This window comes from Oncorhynchus gorbuscha, linkage group LG13, assembly GCF_021184085.1.
Source record: "Oncorhynchus gorbuscha isolate QuinsamMale2020 ecotype Even-year linkage group LG13, OgorEven_v1.0, whole genome shotgun sequence".
NCBI lineage: Eukaryota > Metazoa > Chordata > Actinopteri > Salmoniformes > Salmonidae > Oncorhynchus > Oncorhynchus gorbuscha.
In genome coordinates, this window is record NC_060185.1 from 18,709,636 (window position 1) to 18,731,757 (window position 22,122).

At 38.1% G+C, this 22,122-nt stretch overlaps 3 protein-coding genes and 1 pseudogene across 3 annotated transcripts; 1 reads left to right on the forward strand and 3 right to left on the reverse strand.

Annotated features, from left to right (window-relative positions):
* The first annotated feature begins 308 nt into the window (after positions 1-308).
* On the forward strand, positions 309-1,829 carry LOC123993884 (olfactory receptor 52D1-like). The gene has a single exon (XM_046296351.1). The coding sequence runs from the start codon at positions 326-328 to the stop codon at positions 1,295-1,297; it is 972 nt and encodes a 323-aa protein (XP_046152307.1). The 5' UTR covers positions 309-325; the 3' UTR covers positions 1,298-1,829.
* A 3,217-nt stretch (positions 1,830-5,046) lies between these two features.
* LOC123992244 (putative gustatory receptor clone PTE03) lies at positions 5,047-6,534 on the reverse strand. Its single transcript, XM_046293425.1, has 2 exons — positions 6,487-6,534; positions 5,047-6,026 (listed from the first exon to the last, which is right to left on the reverse strand). Exon 2 carries the CDS (start codon positions 5,977-5,979, stop codon positions 5,047-5,049), a length of 933 nt encoding a protein of 310 aa, XP_046149381.1. The 5' UTR covers positions 5,980-6,026; positions 6,487-6,534.
* A 12,399-nt stretch (positions 6,535-18,933) lies between these two features.
* Positions 18,934-19,933, reverse strand: LOC123992245 (annotated as a pseudogene).
* Positions 19,934-20,218: 285 nt separating this feature from the next.
* LOC123993886 (putative gustatory receptor clone PTE03) lies at positions 20,219-21,870 on the reverse strand. Its single transcript, XM_046296355.1, has 2 exons — positions 21,823-21,870; positions 20,219-21,449 (listed from the first exon to the last, which is right to left on the reverse strand). Exon 2 carries the CDS (start codon positions 21,400-21,402, stop codon positions 20,470-20,472), a length of 933 nt encoding a protein of 310 aa, XP_046152311.1. The 5' UTR covers positions 21,403-21,449; positions 21,823-21,870; the 3' UTR covers positions 20,219-20,469.
* Between the last annotated feature and the right edge of the window lie 252 nt (positions 21,871-22,122).

The window sequence follows — 22,122 nt, forward strand, 5'->3', positions numbered from 1 at the left end:
TTTAAAGGAAAATCCAAAAACCCACTGACATTCAGCCCTCCATGGAATAAGTTTCACACCCTGGAATTATATTGTCCAATCACCACCTCCAAAATCCATTAATACATTATTAATGACAGACCAATAATATTTTGAGGTAAGGTTGTAGAACCACAAAGCACAGGATCAGCTTTCTTATAAATATACATGCAACCACATGCTTCCATGTTATGCACTCTACATCTCCAAGGATATCAGTCAATAACAATTGCTGTTCATTTAAGTTGATGTTTTGGGCCATTTTTAGAATTCTTCAAGCTGCCGTGAGGTTCAACGCTACAGGAGGATGGGGAACCGAACCATAGATGTACTCAACACTGTTTTCATAATGGGCAAAATAGACTTGTCTTCTGAAGGGAGATATTTAACTGTCCTAATTGGCTCTCTCGTCTACTTATTTACACTGTTCGGTAACCTGTCTTTGCTTGCGGTTATAGTTTTCAACAGAAATCTACACGGGCCTATGTATCTGTTCCTTCTCAACTTATCCATCAATGACTTGATCGGTATCAGCGCCATGATTCCAAGGGTCATGTCAGATGTATTGTCTGAAGATAGGCACATCACTTACCCAGCATGCTTGATTCAGGCTTTCTGTATTCATATGTATGGCGGAGCGACACTTCTCATATTGTCTATCATGTCGTTTGATCGCTACATAGCTATCTGTCATCCACTAAGGTACCACTCCATCATGACTAAGAACACTGTTGTAAGTCTCATTGCCTCTGCTTGGCTGATTGACTTTCTACTGGTTGGGATCCTGTTCGGGCTCACGTTGCGTTTCCCTGTTTGTAAAACAGTTATCGTGAACATCTATTGTGACAACATGTCCCTGTTAAGACTGACCTGTGCAACAGAAACCACAGTGAACAACATCTATGGCTTATTTATCACAGGTCTACTCCATGGAGCAGGGGCTTTTTCTGTGGTCTTCTCCTACTCACTCATTCTATTCACATGCTTTAGAGGTAGTGACTCTGATGCCAAGCTAAAGGCCTTGCATACATGTGCCACACACCTGCTTGTCTTTCTAATCTATGAGTTCTCAGGTATCATTGTTGTCCTTGTGTATCGAATACCAAACACTCCTCTCCTACTTCAGACATTTGCAGGAATGATATTTGTCATATTTCCTCCAGGTCTTAACCCAGTAATATATGGTATCAAAACTAAAAAGATTAGAGTGAAATTACTTCAGCTTTTCTCCATGGCCAAAGGTTCAGTTAGAGTAGTAAAAGTCAATAGTGTAACTTAATAATGTAACGTTAATTATTTGTTGTCCTGTTTGTTATACGTTTACATTAGTATTGTCAAGGAAAATAATTCTCAAGGGGAATGTATGATAAAAAGCATAGGGAAGTCACTATGTTAGAAAGCATAGGGACCAGAAGAGGAGCTATAGGTGGATGGGATCATTGAAATGGCACAGTGAGGAGGAGACTGAGGTCATTGATTATTCCTTCCTCGACGTGCAGATCCTGTGGTCTAGCAGTCACTCTCATGGCCAGTCATATACTGCTCTGTATTGCAGACCAGGGATCAATCCCTGCATCCACCCTGTCTACTGTTGTCCCACTTGCCTGTCTCCTCCTCTGTTTCTATCTGTAAAGGGTTAATATATATTATTAATTGATTAGTCAATTTATGTGATTGTGTTTCAAGTCACCAGAATTACCACAAAAATAAATGTTTAACCTTTAATACGTTTAATTAGCAAATACAATTTCCTCCATATCCAGTATTTTCATTTTTACTTTGGTTTTGTGTTCGAAAACTGTCGGCTGGAATACCACTTCTCTCATAAAATATCAAATAAATTATGTGAATCATTTTTTCAATTTGTAAACTACACTTTCCACCACTCTGTTCCTGACACATTCTCAGTTTGCATTTGTAGTTGCATCATTTGTAGTATTGTTTTATGTAATTGATTCAACCTGTATGGCACTGAAATGAATCTGTCCTCTGATGAAGGGTGCTATCTATGCAACATGATTTTTCAGTAATCAGACCAAATCCTCAGAAGCCATGTGGGCTAAACCCGCCCATATTTTCTGAGAGGATGCTGATCAAGTCCTCGACTGGAGAACTTCCAGACTCAATCAGCGATATTCAATGTGGAGTCCAGGCTATATTTGGTGCAGAACAAAGTCACTAGAGGGTGCTATGAACTAATTTGGACAACGAAGTGTGTTCCTTTTTTATCAGTTCATCAACATTGTTCTAATCAGCATCCCAGACCTAAGTAGAAATGGGTATGTCTCATTCAATACATTTGAAATCTGTCTTGTTTTGTGGTATCCACAAACGAAACATGGGTTTGGAAGATGGAGAGAAGAGGAACAATTAGGCCTACATCTAGGTCATCATACTGATATCATATCTTTAATGTGGAGAGACAGCCAAATACACCAGACATAATGCATAAGCCTACATATGAGATGTATAACAATTACTTTTCCAATTTAGTCATTCAGCAGAGCGACTTACATGAGCAATAAGGGTTAAGTGCCTTGCCCAAGGGCACAGACAGATTTTTCACCTAGTCAGCTCAGGGATTTGAACCAGTGAACTTTCGGTTACTGGTCCTCTTAACAGCTACTTACCACCCCTAGTTGTTATGTTAGTATTTGAGAATCCAGGGAAAGACTACTGGAGTGTAAACTGGGCAAAATAACATTATTTAACCAAATCAGACTAACTTTGAAGGTGGATATTGGAAATAATTTTATAAATTTTAGACACATTTTCACAGATCAATAAAAGTCAAACGTCAAGATGAGTCCATGTCTCACACCATCTATGGTGTCTTTTAAATTATTTTATTTAACCAGGCAAGTCAGTTATGAACAAATACTTATTTACAATGACAGCCTAGGAACAGTGGGTTAACTGCCTGTTCAGGGGCAGAACGACAGATTTGTACCTTGTCAGCTCAGAGGTTTGAACTTGCAACCTTCTGGTAACTAGTCCAACGATCTAACCACTAGGCTACTCTTTAGTTTGTAATCCCAATGAATTAGGAAAGATAGGCACCAAATAATAATAAATGAGGTGGTGCCTATGCATTTTGTTTTAAGACAATATATGATTGGATTTAAAGTTGGGAGGAATATTAAAAAACCTCTTACGGATTAGCCCATTTTTTTCCAATTTTGGCCTAAAATGACATACCCAAATCTAACTGCCTGTTTCTCAGGCCCTGAAGCAAGGATATTTGATTTGATTTGGATCTCTTTTAGTGCCCATGAGGACTAATCTTCCAAGAGTCCTTAACAATTAAAATACAATTTATAATACGAACACATTTTCACATATAACACACAAATATACATAATATACTAACATAATGACCCAATAAATACTCAATCTAAAAAATATTGATTATTCATCTACTATAGTCCCACAACATTTCTATATATTACATTTAAATAGTTTTAAAATAATGTTTAAATGTATATCTCAAAAGGTTTCTGGTTTGCTCAGTTAATTTGTTTCATTTTTTTATTGCTCTAAATTGAAATGTTCTTTTGCCTATTTCTCTTTTCTGTCTGGATAACGCATAGATCTATTCCTTGTGTTTACGGAATGCATATGTATATTCTAAATACAATTTGAAAGGAAACACTTTGAAGTTTATGGAAATGTGAAAGGAATGTATTAGAATATAACACAATAGATCTGGTAAAATATAATACAAAATAAAAACAACCGTTCTTTTGTATTTTTTTGTACCATCGTCTTTGAAATGCAAGAGAAAAGCCATAATGTATGATTCCAGCCCAGGTGCAATTCAGTTTTTGGCCACTAGATGGCATCGGTGTATGTGCAAAGTTTTAGACTGATCCAATGATCCATTGCATTTCTGTTCAAAATTTTGTACCAGGACTGCCCAAATATGCCTAATTTGTTTATTAATAACTTTTCATGTTCAAAATTGTGCACTCTCCTCGAACAATAGCATGGTATTCTTTCACTGTAATAGCTACTGTAAATTGGACAGTTCAGTTAGATTAACAATAATTGAAGCTTTCTGCCAATATCAGATATGTCTATGTACTGGGAAATGTTCTTGTTACTTACAACCTCATGCTAATCGTATTAGCCTACCTTAGCTCAACCGTCCCATGGAAGGGACACCGATCCCAAATACATTTTTATGTGGAAACCCCTATGAGCCTCTGTAATTGCGGGGGAAATTGGCTCAGTCGGTATGAAATAATGGTGAGAAGCCCTAAACACTTGAAGAGGAGAAAACTATTAAAACCCAAGCAGCAGGTAAAAGAGCCCCCTCATCAAAATCAAGTCACACACTCATATAAGTGTGATGATTTTCATGAAATGAGCATTGGTCATAATTGTGTTGTACCTCAAAGGGCAATATATGCCAATATATCTGTCACGTGCCATAGCATTCAGGATGAACACTGCTCCCGTCCCATAGATATGAATAAAGAAAACCTGTGAAACAAGCAGAGTATTGAAAGGTCCCTGTGTCAAGTAAAAGCTCTTTGATGACCTGCGTAAAGAGTGCCGTGGAGCCTGTAAGGTCATTGATGGGAAGGTTTAGCAGCAGAAGATACATGGGCTGGAGGAGCCTCCTGTTGAGGACGATGGTAAAAATCAGGTCCAGGTTACAGGCCTTCAGCTCAGTGCAGCAAAGGCACTTTCAGGGGGGAGATCGAAGCCTTGCAGTGTCAAAACAGATGATGGATTTGATAAAAAGTTATCCATGGTCCAGTTCAGATATCTTTATTTCAAAAAAGGGGATCCACAAATTATTTATGCTAGAAAAAAACCTACTGAACACCTTTCAAAACTTTTGAACCCCTAACCCCCCCCCAAAAAAAATGTTGTCATTGTCTTGCACAAAAAGACGGAACACAACTCTAATATTCATTGACTCATTTACAAAGGAGAATTTCTTTGTTTTATTAAGAAGGCCTTAAAAACTGTCGAAAGCCCATGCCATGTATTATACAGACTCGTGTACAGTATTTATTCTCATTTAACTGAAGATACCTTCCGTTTGTAGAAACCCAGAACATTTTGTCGAATTTCTTTAGTTTTTAGACCATATATGAGGGGATTGAGAATGGGAGGGAACACCATAACTGACACTCCAAAAGCCCTCCTCAAGGAAGGGGCTACATGCTCAAATCGATGAGCTATCAGGCTAAAGCAGGCGTTGAACTCTAAGAATAAGAACACTACAAGATGTGTACCACATGTCTGAATGGCCTTGCTCCGGGCATCAGATGACTTATTCATGACACAGCTGAGCAGGATCTGGATATATGTAAATATAACCACTATCAACGATACACCCTGAAAGACAGCTGTTATCAACAACCCATAGTAGTTGTTTATACGTGTGTCATCACAAATGAGCCTCACCAATGACGGATTGTTACAATAAATTTCCACTATTGTTGTTCTGCAGATCTTGAAGCGAGTGACCAGAGCCAACAGAACCACAATCAGGGTAATGACCAAAAGCCACATGAAAATGATGATTTTCATCAAGTTATTGGAACTCATGATGGAGTTATACCTCAGGGGACAGCAGATTGCGATATACCGGTCATAAGCCATGCCAGTCAGGATAGTTAAGGAGCCAGCTCCGTACAGGTGGATGAGCAGAGCTTGGAGGTAGCATGCAGGGTAGGAGATGGACCTGTTCTGAGCCAGGATGCTTACCAACAGCTGAGGGAAGAAGGCTGTAGCACCAATCAAGTCATTGATAGGCATGTTGAAGAGTAGGATAAACATGGGTTTATGCAGCTTTCTGTCCAGGGCTATGGTAGATAAAACCGTCATGTTACAAAACACAATGAAACAGTACATAAGGGTCCCAAAAAGGAATGCTGGGTAAACACCTGATGGAGCTATGGCCAGTGATTCCATGCTCAACATGTATGTAGAGTTTGTATACATAACTACTGTAGGATGATTTTGTAATTGCCTTCTGGAAAGCAGCCCACCTGAAATAATACAGAAATAGTCATATAGTTTTCAGCACATCTGTTTGTCCAATGAATATACTGAATTAAAAGAGCACAATGTTGCCTACTGCAACGCACATGATGTTGTTGGAACTGCAACAAATATGACAGAAAGAACACCTCTACAACTAAAATGAACAAAACAAAAATCAAAATAATACATACATACATATATAGATATATATATTTTGCAACTGTTAAACATAACACACATTTTTCTTTGCCTAATGGAAACACATTATAATAATAATAATAATATATGCCATTTAGCAGACGCTTTTATCCAAAGCGACTTACAGTCATGTGTGCATACATTCTACGTACATTAATTACACCTACCATATTTATGTGATATGCCCAAGATCTCTGGAATATCCTTTTAACCATTCAACCTTCAGGATTAGACCCACCCGTTGTATAATAATTAAAGCATGCCTACTTCTCTCTTCCTGGATGTCAGCCCACGACCAGAGCTGGAGGCTACCTTCAGTTGTGACCCTGTGTGACAGCTCCCTGACAGCCCTTTTTATTGCCTCATTATCAGTAAAGGACAGCCCTTTCGTGTCCTAGAGGTCTGTCACCAAGCTGATGTAACATGGGAACCTCCTGACATATGTGTCGCTGTGTAGTCTACTTAATGATTACAAATGTTAAAACAACTTTTGCAATATTATCAACTCCTTAGATTAACATGTAATTCAATGGTGATTGAGATGATGTAGCAAAACTGTTCAGAATTCTCCCATTAAATTTAGCTAAAACTGAATATGTGTAACATATTACCAAATTTCTATCAGCATGTTAAATATGCAACCAGAGGGGAAAAATCTCTGCACCACCTTTATTCCACACACAGACACATACAAAGCTTTCCCTCACCCTCCATTTGGAAAATCTGACCATAATCCTTCTGTAGCTCAGTTGGTAGAGCATGGCGCTTGTAACGCCAGGGTAGTGGGTTTGATTCCCGGGATCACCCATACGTAGAATGTATGCACACATGACTGTAAGTCGCTTTGGATAAAAGCGTCTGCTAAATGGCATATATTATTATTATTATTAAATTCTATCATCTTAATCTATCCTCTTGCTTACAAGCTAAAATTAAAGCAGGAAGCACCAGTGACTCGATGTTAGAGGAAAATATAGTTTAGATGATCAATTATGTATACATTAATGATTAGAACCATTCATGCTAATACTATTATATTATGATTTGAAAAGTATGGGTTCTTAATTGTACTGTTACTGAAAATGTAAGCAGAAATCAATTGTGTCTGTGTCTCCTGGGAAAGTTTAAGAAGGAGGGATAAGATAGTTTTTCAAACAGGTAAGAATGTTTTGGTTGGATTCCATTAGTGGAGAGAAGTATATCCTTTAGACAGGTTGGAATGTAGTTTATGAGGGGAGTGAAACTATCTCCAGGACCGAATACTACGCCATTGTAAGGCTGGGAGAGGGTGTGAAACTGATGACGTCATTTTATGTCTTCTTTCTTCAAAATGTAATGTTCTTTGTATTTTGGGTCAGTACTCATCAAGGATAAATGCTGAACTTGTTTTTAAGACTGGTCTCTTGCTAATTCATGCAAATGATAAACTTACAACTTATCATGAATTAGAAATGAGTGCGAATTGAATTGATTTTGGCAATAAAACATAAAGGGATTAAGAATTCCTCTATCAATTTGGTCCTTCGAGCCGGATCTAAACATCTCTCTCTGTGCCTGGAGGTAGTAAGCTGGAAAATCGTGCACGAACGAGTTTGACTCGTTTTACTAAAGACCTGACCTCTGAATTGAGGTTAAAATTTAAACAGGCCTGTGTATTATCACAGAGGACAGAGAGAGTGACTAGATACAATGAACATTGCTTTCCCAGTCGGCGATAAGGTCAGTATTTTTTATTCTTGATTTTGGGGGGGATTTGAGTTCTTTGATTGATGTTCTAAAATTTTTGAATTCATCAATAAGGGGAGCTTTGCCATTCCCACAGGGTTTGTATGACCATCATACACTGGTTTTTGTATAACCGATATACACTGAAGCAGGTTCGAAAATAACCTGTGGTAATGTGCACTACCGTAAATAAACTAAACTTAATCATGAGAGGTAAAAACACCCGAGATTAAGACGGGATATTAAAATAGGTACTGGGGGATAGGACGGTGATCTTGTAAAAATACTAGACGTGGGGAGACGGCAAGAATGCGCAAGATAACTGGATTGGTCATTTGAATAGTGGCAGCATTGATCACCGTTCCGATTCAACTAATACTATGGAAATATCCAAATAAGGAGGAGAGGGTAACTTAAATCTAAAGAAATGAGATAAAAGCCATATTTGTAGACATGAGGTTTCCAGGCGAGAGGGAAATCTAACAATTAGCGGCGTGAGATGACACAACCTGAAAATTATTACAAACCCTGGGCGTTCTAATGTTTGTTTTCAAAAAAGCCCTTAATCTGATTGTTTAGCCGAATAAGGGGAGAGGGTAAATTAAATCTAATGCGAGAGGGAAATATAACAATTAGTGGCGGAAAATACTAGGGCTTTACAAACCCTGGGCTTATGGTTGTAAGGTTAGACCTAATGTTTGTTTCAAAAGTCAAAGCTATTGGTAAGATTTCCATAAAAGAGCTAAACTTAAATCATGAGAAACGCACCCGACCGAGATGGAAAATATATACTGATTATTTTTAAAGGGACACACACATAGGCAGGCAGAATAGTAACTAGAAGTAACTAAGTAACGGTAAATTACAAAGAAGTAACTAAGTAACAGTAAATTACAAATTTATAGAACTGCACGCACATAGAATTAAAAATTATATAGAAAGGCATAGATAAGTGTTTAAAGACCATAACTACTAGTAACGGTAAGGATTAAGAATGGGGAGAAATGCCTCGAAAGAAGCCCCAGAACTGACGGGAGATCGAGCGATGTTTTTAGTAGTCAGTGATCTTGATAGTGAAAAGTGATCGTGTGGTTGAGGTTCCGTGGGAAGAAACGGAACAGGTGTTACTGTATACGGGTGAGTTAAATGTCAGACTTTAGTAGATGAGGATTCCAATAAAAGAGATATTAACCATAAGGTGTTAAATATTGGAATTACTAGGCGTAAGTAAATAAGGATTCCAATAAAGAGAAATTAACATAAAGGGTTGAAAATTGGAATTATTAGGAGGGGCAGGAATTTATTATAATGGGTAGTAACACTTCTAAACTGCTTTCTGCAAAGACGGAAGATTACCGTTATATGAAACAAAAAGATAGAAGGAATGTAGATTTCTGTCCTAAATGGGAAAAAGGTATGGTTTTGACGGACGCCTAGATGTCGAAAAGTTAGAATCCCTTCTAAAACAGATACAAAGGGAGCGAGATTAATGAGAATCCTAAACTGAGAGAAAACGTTGGGCGTTTAAATTTGGGCTATTTTCTGTTGTGTAGATGTCGGAGTAACAAATACAGATAACTGTGAAAATGGGTATATTTGCGGAGAGTCTCAGTCAAATTCCATTGTGCTGGTAGGGGAGTGGTGAGTGCGGCAGTCTCACCAACGGTAATCCACGGTTCGGTTCCCGTTTAACTAAAATTGATTTTAGATCATAATTGACCTATTTGCATGTTTTGCCTGAAAAATACGGTTGCCAGTGTTTGCAAAAGATATAACTGAACAGATATTATGTGTTCTAGATAGAATTGATAAAAGAAGTCATTAAAAAAAACGGCAAAACAATTTCGCTCATATTTCGATACAATTTTGAATCATATTCCGCCCAAAATGATCTGGTGGAATAATAATGTATTGAGATGGGAGTCGTAATTAAATAGATGTATCATAGAAGAGAGAGAGTTACCTAAAGTTAAATGGAGGGGATAACGGAGAGATACAATACAATTCCAGCCTGCCTGGACGTTATGGCTATTTATGAATCAATTGACATGAGAAGTTTAACACAAAAACCGGGTACGTTAAATGTTAGGGTAAATTCAATTGAGAAGTTCGGTTGGGTTTACTCTGATGATTAGAATTTAAAACTGAACTCAATCGGAATAGGGAATATATATTATACAAAGGCGGGCAGATTTGTGTCTATAGCCAAGCAACGGAATTGCTAGACACTCAAATGGGGCTATATAGTGCAACGCTTTTGACTATAAATTAGGTAAGAATAGTTTAATCGTAAGAAGTTGTGATTGTTTTTCTGATTATTGATGTTTGGTTAAGGTAACGCCAGTGAATTTGAACAAAAAAGTAACGTATTCTAAAAACGATCTGGTTTCCGTTCTCATTGCGGGGAACAAATGAAAATGACTTATCTTAAAGGGACAGTGCACGGTAATCACAATGGTTTGAGTGTATGACAGTGGAAAAAATATTGTGGGACGACAATTCGAAGAGAGAAAAATAAGTTACATGATACATCAAGAGATTTAAAACGAACGACGTGAAGGGATCATAAGAATTATTGGGTGTCGTTGTAGGAGTAAACGTTTGGGTTAAGGGGATTTCCCTGTTCCCAGAGACAAGGCATTTTTAAGGCGAGCACTCACTAATGCTGGTCTGAGTTTGTAATTAGACAAGTGAATAATGTATTGGGAATAGAGTTGTAATTAAAAAATACTAAGTCAAAGACGAGACAGGTACTTAGAGCAAAATGGATTCTAAATGATAACAAAGAGACAACTATAATTCATGCCCATTATGCCCATCGAAATGTTTTTATAAAATTAGCGAATTGAGAGATGTTGATTGATGTTGTAGACTCTAATTCAGGATTCAACAGAGGTGATAAATTAGGTTTGGTTTATCGAACCCGAAATACTGTTGTTGCAGACCATTATTTAGAATGAGTTGAAAATCGTTGCGATATGAGTCAAGGTTGAGCGCTTGTTGATGACATCACTCGCGAGGCTTCCGTCGCCACGGAAAATGATGTCGTGACTGGGGGTAACGGAGAAAGTGGTTCGTGTCTTTTAGAAGGAAAATGCGTGCATTATTGTTGAGTCACTTTCCAGAAGTTGATAAAAATGTCGAAATACATTTTTAAAAGAAGTATGTAAGTGGTCAGGAAAGATGCTAAAAACTAGCAGCTGATTCGATGGGTATCATTGTTTTGTGGCGTTTATTTGGACTGTAATTAGGCCATGAGAAAGGGAAATTGAATGTCTGAATCGTAAAAAATCGTGAGAATAGATTTTCATGGTTATTGATTCTTGGTTTGATTGTTTAAGTAACACCAGTTAATTTGAGCACTGTTTCCATTATGTGGAACAGTGTCAGGGTATTAATGGTGAAAAGCAACCTCTATAGTAAAAACATAATTATATATGTTTCGGGAAAGTAGCTAGGTTGAATTTGGTCATTTGAGCTTTTCCCTTGATACGTAGACATACGTAACAGGGGCAAGTTGTTTTTCCTTGAGGATGGTGTGTTGTTTTATTGAGATGTAAATGTAAATTAAAGGAGCCATGAGAGTATGCGAATGCATAATTATTAAATATCGGGGATTAAATTACGGATTCCTTACACTGCGAAATGTACGACATTTGTGGCAGAGAGAAAAAGTAATGCATTGAATAATAATGTTATCGGGTTAATTGTATCTAAAGGTAGCATGGTCATTTAAGTAAACATATCCGTAGACGATGTTTAAAACTTATGATTATTGATTTGAGTCAAAGGGGAATTATCATTAGGTTTTAGAGGCACGCTCACACAGGTGACTATTTCTATTGTAAGGATAAAGGGATCTTTATGTCTAATATGGTATGACCTTTTGACCTTATCATGACTGGCTTATGAGGTCTGATCAGCCTCAGGGGAGAGTCATTTGTATAATGAATGGGGTCATATTGAGTTACTAGTTTTAAGGTAAATTAATTAGAAATGAAGCAGTTTTGGTTGAGGGCTTAGAATTACTGTTTGAACCGCAAATGAGAAAGTGGTTCAGGATTCTGTTTTATAACATTAGCTGTGAAGTTTTTTTGAATAGGCTATTAGGGATTTGGTATTGTAACAGAGAGAAAGTCATATTTATCATTGAGAATAAATAGGGGGATTACATGATAACCAATTTGGGACAGTTCTGGGATTGGAGAAGAGGATATCCTTATAGTATAGGGAATACCACAAAGGTGGATAGGTTTTCCATGATATGGGGGAAACCTGGGAGCACTGTTGAACTTTGTAAAGGTGATGAAATCCTACTAACCATCAAAACTATTAAGCTCTCTGATGCAGGCACTTACACCTACGGACTACAGAGGACTGGGACAGACACGGTGGGTGTGTTTTCTATTAAGGTACTGCCAAAACCAGAGGTTGGGAGCCTGGTTTGGTAAGTATACTGGTATGGTGGTTACTGGATTTCTGACCCTAATTCCTGTATTATTTGTTATAATAATAATAATATATGCCATTTAGCAGACGCTTTTATCCAAAGCGACTTACAGTCATGTGTGCATACATTCTACGTATGGGTGGTCCCGGGGATCGAACCCATGTGCTGCTTGCATCATACCGTGTTTTAAGAAGTCTGTTACAGATGTGGTGAAGGCTTCAGGCATGATGCCTTTGCTTGATGCTCCAGTTGGAGAGGCTGAGGTGAAGCATGCTTTCAGGGGGAGGATAAGACTGACTGAGGATGACCCATGTATGTTTGTTCTCCCTGTCGTGAAGGGTGGCATGGTGCCCACCTGGTGCTGGATAAGAATAGCTGAGAGGACCAGATGGGTTATAAGAATGCTTTGTTCTGCTTTACTCTGTTTTACAGGACCAAAGTTTTATTCCACACTTTGCAACACATTAAATCCATGTTATTGTCAGATAGAATACTGAGGGTCCCCAAGGAGAGGGCTTGTTAGTGTAGGAAGGATTTTTAATATGGTTAGCATTTATTAGATGATCAGTTTTTAAATATTATTATATTTAACAGGAATATAGGACATCTATGAGGAGTTAGGATTATTGTTAGGATTAAGATAGATTGATTAAGGAATTTGGAGAAAAGCCGCTCATAGACATGTTTTTTTTCTAAAAGAGGGTCCATGGGTTTGTAGTTCCCATGTAGTTCAAATTTGGAAAACATGAGAAACATACAGAGGAGCCCTCCCCCGCACTGCAGAGACCTTGAAGGTTGGAGAGCAGAGAAGTTAGAGGGGGGGGGGCAGGACGAGCAAAGATAACATAGTGGGTAGATAAGTTACTGAGTGGAGACAAAAGTGAGAATTGGACATGTGGAAAATGAAAGGGACACTCCTAAATGGAATTTCAGACATAAGGATAATTCACTAAATCTTATCTAAGTCATTGTATAAGAATAAGGCAAGGTTGTTACCCGGGCAGAGCCAGGTAACAAAAGGGGGATGGGTAAGGTGAATGCACCAATTTGTAAGTCGCTCTGGATAAGAACGTCTGCTAAATGACTTAAATGTAAATGTAAATGTAAATAGTGTTCTAGAATAGGATGTGACCTACGGGATAATTAACTATAAAAAAAATGTGTTAATTGGTTTGACGAATAAGAAACTGTTTTATTAACCAAACCTGTATGTCCAAGAGTTTATGCACTACAGAGGAACTACAGGTGAAGACACTCCATCCAGTCCCGTGGGCCACCCGGATTCATATCGCACTGCGGGGGGGTAAGATACATATTTCACTGTCGAACAATTAAACAGTGTTCGGAGGAGAACTGGAATTAACAGAATTCCGGGGGCCATCTCTCGAATGAAGTAACCCTCCCTGTCCTGTCACCCCTGTTTTTGTTCATAGAAGTGAAGATGTGTCTGGCTCTTGCTAAGTGATGTGTTCTTGGGGAAAGGGTGGGGCTTCAAATGGAAGCTGTTCGTCTGAGCTGTCTTATCGTGGGTGACATATTCCTGATACAGCACGTCCTACTCGAGTATGCGGAGAGTGGTAATTTGACCCATGGTTTAGACGATGAGGATTTTGTTCCAGAATAAGCATAAGAGATCCCTAGATTTGGGTAGACAGGAAGTTAGAGTAGAAATTGGGCAAGGATCTCTCAGTAGAATTTTGTGTAGACCAATTGGGGTCATTCACTCCTTGGCAGTCTAGAACCATGGGACTCTATGGGAAGTATTTGTGTAAATCACCATATTGATCATGGACAGGTCATAGTATAGTAAGGGTTGGCGTTTTGGACTGTGTTCCCGAGCAAAGGAAGTATTGTATAAAGGTGCGAATTAACATTAAGGTGGTCAATACTCAGGACCTCGGGTTATGGTATGTGGGCTTCGACCAGTTTTCAACTGATACTATGGTACCGTTCCAGGTGGCAGAAGTTAGAGTCGATAAGGAGAATATGATTGGCCGAAGTTCAACCAATCCCTCTAAAACAACGGCTATTCCTAGTGTAATCATCCAGGGTAAAGGAATATTACCACTGACGAGACCATGTCTGATTTGACAGGCTGTTTAAACTCTGGGGATTTCAATAAAATAAAATGGGCCAGTGTCGACATCTGGTGGTTGTGCGGGGGAATGAGTTTGTGGCCGGTATTACCGGCTGATTGGACTGGACTATGTGCTTTAGTACATTTAGGATTGCCTTTTACACTCATACAACACCAAGACATGAAGTTAGCCAAACGAGAGAGAAGAGATGCTCCATCTGGGTCTTTTAACGACAGAGTATATATTGATAACCTTAGGGTTCCACGAGGTGTGCCGGATGAGTTCAAGGCAAGAAATCAGATACTAGCAGGATTAGAGTGGTCTACTCTCAATAAGAATGTAGACTGGATTAATTATAGTTACCAGAAGGGTTATTAAAGGGTTTGTAGAACAGACTGAAGCAATCAGCTGGAAGACCTGACAGAATAGAATTGCATTAGATAAAAGGAGGAAGTGGGCGTGGTAATCAGGACCGTGTCTTACATCCCAGGTAGCACAGCTCCGGACGAATCAGTGCCCGAAGCCTCAGCTGGTTTGACCACCCTGGCTCACGGGTTGGCAGAAAACTCTGGGGTGGATACTTCCCTGACTAATTGGTTTGATAGTACATTTGGAAAATGGAAAAGTGTTATAATCACAGTGTTTTGGGCTGTATCAACCTGTATGACTGTTTTAATTTTATGCGGCTGTTGTCTAATTCCCTGTGTGCGAGGCCTTGTTCCCAGGACTCTGGAAAGATCAATGACCCTACAGGTGGTGCGTTATGGGCCGATTCCAGGTTCTGACCCATGGAGGACTGAAGGCATGTCTACGGAGGAAGTGGACGAATCCGGATCTGTCATTTGTGGGGAATTTATGTTTGATGAGGCTAGTGTTGAGATGAAGGGGAATTAGATTGTAATTGGTTTCCATGATTAAACTGTTTTTTAATGAAGGTCGTGACGAAAATCCGTAAGGAAGAGTTATGATTCTGATGTAGGTTTAAAAACAGTTGGAGTTAAGGTTAGAATTGATTAATGAAATGTGGAGAGTTGGATAAACATTTATAATTGATTTGTTGATTATTTGTCTATTCATATGATAATCTGATGAACCTCTATAAAAAGGTTAGTTAAGATCGTTTATACTTTCATTTTTTATGATTAAATAAAACTAGATGTAGAATTGAATGTATAATATTTGATCAAAGGGAGGATTGTTAGAGGAAAATATAGTTTAGATGATCAATTATGTATACATTAATGATTAGAACCATTTATGCTAATACTATTATGTTATGATTTGAAAAGTATGGGTTCTTAATTGTACTGTTACTGAAAATGTAAGCAGAAATCAATTGTGTCTGTGTCTCCTGGGAAAGTTTAAGAAGGAGGGATAAGATAGTTTTTCAAACAGGTAAGAATGTTTTGGTTGGATTCCATTAGTGGAGAGAAGTATATCCTTTAGACAGGTTGGAATGTAGTTTATGAGGGGAGTGAAACTATCTCCAGGACCGAATACTATGCCATTGTAAGGCTGGGAGAGGGTGTGAAACTGATGACGTCATTTTATGTCTTCTTTCTTTAAAATGTAATGTTACATGTTCTTTGTATTTTGGGTCAGTACTCATCAAGAATAAATGCTGAACTTGTTTTTAAGACTGGTCTCTTGCTAATTCATGCAAATTATAAACTTACAAATTATCATGAATTAGAAATGAGTGCGAATTTAATTGATTTTGGCAATAAAACATAAAGGGATTAAGAATTCCTCTATCACTCGATCAATAAAAACTGGTCAGATGAAGCAGATAGGACTGTTTTGCTAGAACAGACTGGAATATGTTCTGGGATGAGTTAAGAACAAATTCTTATTTACAATGACAGCCTAGGAACACTGGGTTAACTGCCTGTTCAGGGGCAGAACAACAGATTTGTACCTTGTCAGCTCAGAGGTTTGAACTTGCAACCTTCTGGTAACTAGTCCAACGCTCTAACCACTAGGCTACTCTTTAGTCTGCAATCCCAATGAATTAGGAAAGATAGGCACCAAATAATATGAAATGAGGTGGTGCCTATGCATTTTAAAATGTGGAGTCATTCTTCAAAGCAGACTGTTTTAACCATGATCCAACATGTCACAGGATGGCATTCGTCATAGGAGTCATCAAATTGCTTTAAATGACAATCATTGTTTGATGTCTAAGGGAAGGTCTCAATTGCATATTTCTTTCTTCCTCTCTCCGCTCTCCTCATCTCCTTCTCAAAACCCATTGGAGGAGAAGGTCAGAGGGGAGGGACCTCTGGCTTTCTTATCCAATGGGTTTTGAGAAGGAGATGAGGAGAGAGAACAAGAGGAGAATGCAATTGAAATCTTCCAATTGACAGTGTGAATTATATTTTTGTGTGAAACCTTGCCAATCCATAAAAAGTACAGGCCTGAAACCTCCTTACTAGTTTATTCAAAATATGATCTACTAACATTGACTGTTGTTGGTTGCCACATACAATTTTTTAAGTGTATTTGTAGGGTTATTTAGTTTGTTCCAACTATATCAGTCTCTGATTAACATTAGCTTCACAGGGCCGAAAATGAATGGCACCCAACAATGGTTGTTATATCATTTCCCATGTCCGTTAGAAATCAAGGGAGGGATTTCTTGACAACCCGGGGTGTTCAAAATGGCTTATTGGTTTTGGAATACAAGTGATACATTTACAGCTATGAAGATAAATATAACAACAATTGGTACATCAAGCTTTCAGACTGTAAAATACAACAACATAGCCTAAATACAACCACACTAAAAAGATTGTGACAAATGTCAACAATTAATATAGATTTAGATTCATTATGAATGAGTTATTTATTTTTATTTATTATGTCTACCACTGAAAACATAGACTAGGATGGAAATATCTTTGTCTGCAAGAAATTAATTACTTTTAGTTTGATTTGTTTTAAGACAATATATGATTGGTTTTAAAGTTGGGAGGAATATTAAAAAACCTCTTACGGATTAGCCCATTTTTTTCAATTTTGGCCTAAAATGACATACCCAAATCTAACTGCCTGTTTCTCAGGCCCTGAAGCAAGGATATTTGATTTGATTTGGATCTCTTTTAGTGCCCATGAGGACTAATCTTCCAAGAGTCCTTAACAATTAAAATAAAATTTATAATACGAACACATTTTCACATATAACACACAAACATACATAATATACTAACATAATGACCCAATAAATACTCAATTGTCACGCCTTGGTCTTGGTATTTTGTGTTTTCTGTCATTATTTGTTCAGGCCAGGGTCTGTCATGGGTTTATTGTGTTGTCGTATTGGGTTTTTTGTAGGCATTGGGATTGTGGCTTATTAGGGGTGTGTCTAGCATCGGCTTGGCTGCCTGAGGAGGTTCTCAATCAGAGTCAGGTGATTTTCGTTGTCTCTGAATGGGAACCATATTTAGGTAGCCTGGGTTTCACTGTGTATTTCGTGGGTGATTGTTCCTGTCTCTGTGTAGTTGTTCACCTGACAGGCTGTATAGGTTTTCACGTTCCGTTTGTTGTTTTGTATTTCCATAGTTATTTCATGTATCGTCGAAGTTTCATGAAAGAACATGAGAAACCACCACGCTGCATTTTGGTCCGACTCTCCTTCAACAGACGAATGCCGTTACATCAATCTAAAAAATATTGATTATTCATCTACTATAGTCCCACAACATTTCTATATATTTATATATATTACATTTAAATAGTTTTAAAATCATGTTTAAATGTATATTAAATGTATATCTTCTGGTTAGCTCAGTTAATTTATTTCATTTTTTTATTGCTCTAAATCGAAATGTTCTTTTGCCTATTTCTCTTTTCTGTCTGGATAACGCATAGATCTATTCCTTGTCTTTACGGAATGCATATGCATATTGTAAATACAATTTGAAAGGAAACACTTTGAAGTTTATGGAAATGTGAAAGGAATGTATTAGAATATAACACAATAGATCTGGTAAAAGATAATACAAAGAAAAAACCAACCGTTCTTTTGTATTTTTTGTACCATCGTCTTTGAAATGCAAAAAAAAAGCCATAATGTATTATTCCAGCCCAGGTGCAATTCAGTTTTTGGCCACTAGATGGCATCGGTGTATGTGCAAAGTTTTAGACTGATCCAATGATCCATTGCATTTCTGTTCAAAATGTTGTATCAGGACTGCCCATATATGCCTAATTTGTTCATTAATAACTTTTCATGTTCAAAAATGTGCGCTCTCCTCAAACAATAACATGGTATTCTTTCACTGTAATAGCTACTGTAAATTGGACAGTTCAGTTAGATTAACAATAATTGAAGCTTTCTGCCAATATCAGATATGTCTATGTACTGGGAAATGTTCTTGTTTCTTACAACCTCATGCTAATCGTATTAGCCTACCTTAGCTCAACCATCCCATGGAAGGGACACCGCTCCCAAAGACATTTTTATGTGGAAACCCCTATGAGCCTCTGTAATTGCGGGGGAAATTGGCTCAGTTGGTATGAAATAATGGTGAGAAGCCCTAAACACGTGAAGAGGAGAAAACTATTAAATGTGTAGCACAAGTCTGCAGAACTTTGCTTTTAGTGTCAGCTGATCCTTTGTTCCTGAAACATGTGACAAGTACATGAAAGTAAGTGTAGAGAATGGTCCAAACAACTATGACCTGCATGAGGGCAGGAATAAAGAGACCATAGATGTTATTGATGGCTGTGTTAGAACAGACCGGTTTCAACAGTGAGGTGTTGTCACAGCAGGATTGTGTCATCAGAGATCTATAGCATGGTAACCCAAGCAGCAGGTAAAAGAGCCCCCTCATCAAAATCAAGTCACACACTCATATAAGTGTGATGATTTTCATGAAATGAGCATTGGTCATAATTGTGTTGTACCTCAAAGGGCAATATATGCCAATATATCTGTCACGTGCCATAGCATTCAGGATGAACACTGCTCCCGTCCCATAGATATGAATAAAGAAAACTTGTGAAACAAGCAGAGTATTGAAAGGTCCCTGTGTCAAGTAAAAGCTCTTTGATGACCTGCGTAAAGAGTGCCGTGGAGCCTGTAAGGTCATTGATGGGAAGGTTTAGCAGCAGAAGATACATGGGCTGGAGGAGTCTCCTGTTGAGGACGATGGTAAAAATCAGGTCCAGGTTACAGGCATTCAGCTCAGTGCAGCAAAGGCACTTTCAGGGGGGAGATCGAAGCCTTGCAGTGTCAAAACAGATGATGGATTTGATAAAAAGTTATCCATGGTCCAGTTCAGATATCTTTATTTCAAAAAAGGGGATCCACAAATTATTTATGCAAGAAAAATCCTACTGTACACCTTTCAAAAACGGAAATGATTGACTTGTTATACTGTGGTGCCATTATCGAGGCAAATCTTTGTCTTTCTATCACAAATAGGCATACCTTCTCACAGGAACAAAGTACAGGCATAATAATTATACAATACAACTTAATTATACATGTAGAGCAGACAACTGATATGTGTCTCCTGCTTTTGTTACAATGAAATGTATTTACAATGACGGGGTAGGCGGTCACTTTAAATAAGAATTTGTTCTGAACTGACTTGCCTGGTTAAATAACATTTAAAAAAGGTATTCTACATGAACGTCAAGTCAGTCAGGCCCTAGCCCCCCCCCCCCCCCCCACACACACACACACTATTTTGTGCTGTCTTTGTTATTGTTATTAAAATGCTGAAGAATGACAAAACAAAAGAAGTTACACACAATTTACTCAACATGCTGTAGCCAACCCATAACCAATCTTAACCCATTATACTTTTGAACCCCCCAAAAAAAAAAAAAAAAAAAAAATTGTCATTGTCTTGCACAAAAAGACGGAACACAACTCTAATATTCATTGACTGATTTACAAAGGAGAATTTCTTTATTTTATTATGAAGGCCTTACAACTGTCGAAAGCCCATGCCATGTATTATACAGACTCATGTACAGTATTTATTCTCATTTAACTGAAGATACCTTCCGTTTGTAGAAACCCAGAACATTTTGTCGAATTTCTTTAGTTTTTAGACCATATATGAGGGGATTGAGAATGGGAGGGAACACCATAACTGACACTCCAAAAGCCCTCCTCAAGGAAGGGGCTACTTGCTCAAATCGATGAGCTATCAGGCTAAAGCAGGCGTTGAACTCTAAGAATAAGAACACTACAAGATGTGTACCACATGTCTGAATGGCCTTGCTCCGGGCATCAGATGACTTATTCATGACACAGCTGAGCAGGATCTGGATATATGTAAATATAACCACTATCAACGATACACCCTGAAAGACAGCTGTTATCAACAACCCATAGTAGTTGTTTATACGTGTGTCATCACAAATGAGCCTCACCAATGACGGATTGTTACAATAAATGTCCACTATTGTTGTTCTGCAGATCTTGAAGCGAGTGACCAGAGCCAACAGAACCACAATCAGGGTAATGACCAAAAGCCACGTGAAAATGATGATTTTCATCAAGTTATTGGAACTCATGATGGAGTTATACCTCAGTGGACAGCAGATTGCGATATACCGGTCATAAGCCATGCCAGTCAGGATAGTTAAGGAGCCAGCTCCGTACAGGTGGATGAGCAGAGCTTGGAGGTAGCATGCAGGGTAGGAGATGGACCTGTTCTGAGCCAGGATGCTTACCAACAGCTGAGGGAAGAAGGCTGTAGCACCAATCAAGTCATTGATAGGCATGTTGAAGAGTAGGATAAACATGGGCTTATGCAGCTTTCTGTCCAGGGCTATGGTAGATAAAACCGTCACGTTACAAAACACAATGAAACAGTACATAAGGGTCCCAAAAAGGAATGCTGGGTAAACACCTGATGGAGCTATGGCCAGTGATTCCATGCTCAACATGTATGTAGAGTTTGTATACATAACTACTGTAGGATGATTTTGTAATTGCCTTCTGGAAAGCAGCCCACCTGAAATAATACAGAAATAGTCATATAGTTTTCAGCACATCTGTTTGTCCAATGAATATTCTGAATTAAAAGAGCACAATGTTGCCTACTGCAACGCACATGATGTTGTTGGAACTGCAACAAATATGACAGAAAGAACACCTCTACAACTAAAATTAACAAAACAAAAATCTAAATAATACATATATACATATATAGATATATATATTTTGCAACTGTTAAACATAACACACATTTTTCTTTGCCTAATGGAAACACATTAATTAAATCTACCATATTTATGTGATATGCCCAAGATCTCTTGAATATCCTTTTAACCATTCAACCTTCAGGATTAGACCCACCCGCTGTATAATAATTAAAGCATGCCTACTTCTCTCTTCCTGGATGTCAGCCCACGACCAGAGCTGGAGGCTACCTTCAGTTGTGACCCTGTGTGACAGCTCCCTGACAGCCCTTTTTATTGCCTCATTATCAGTAAAGGACAGCCCTTTCGTGTCCTAGAGGTCTGTCACCAAGCTGATGTAACCTCGGAATCTCCTGACATATGTGTCGCTGTGTAGTCTACTTAATGATTACGAATGTTAAAACAACTTTTGCAATATTATCAACTCCTTAGATTAACATGTAATTCAATGGTGATTGAGATGATGTAGCAAAACTGTTCAAAATT

Excerpts from the sequence above, each read along its gene's own strand:
- LOC123993886 (XM_046296355.1), bottom strand. The coding sequence starts at position 21,402 with ATGTATACAAACTCTACATACATGTTGAGCATGGAATCACTGGCCATA.
- LOC123992244 (XM_046293425.1), bottom strand. The coding sequence starts at position 5,979 with ATGTATACAAACTCTACATACATGTTGAGCATGGAATCACTGGCCATA.
- LOC123993884 (XM_046296351.1), top strand. The coding sequence starts at position 326 with ATGGGGAACCGAACCATAGATGTACTCAACACTGTTTTCATAATGGGC.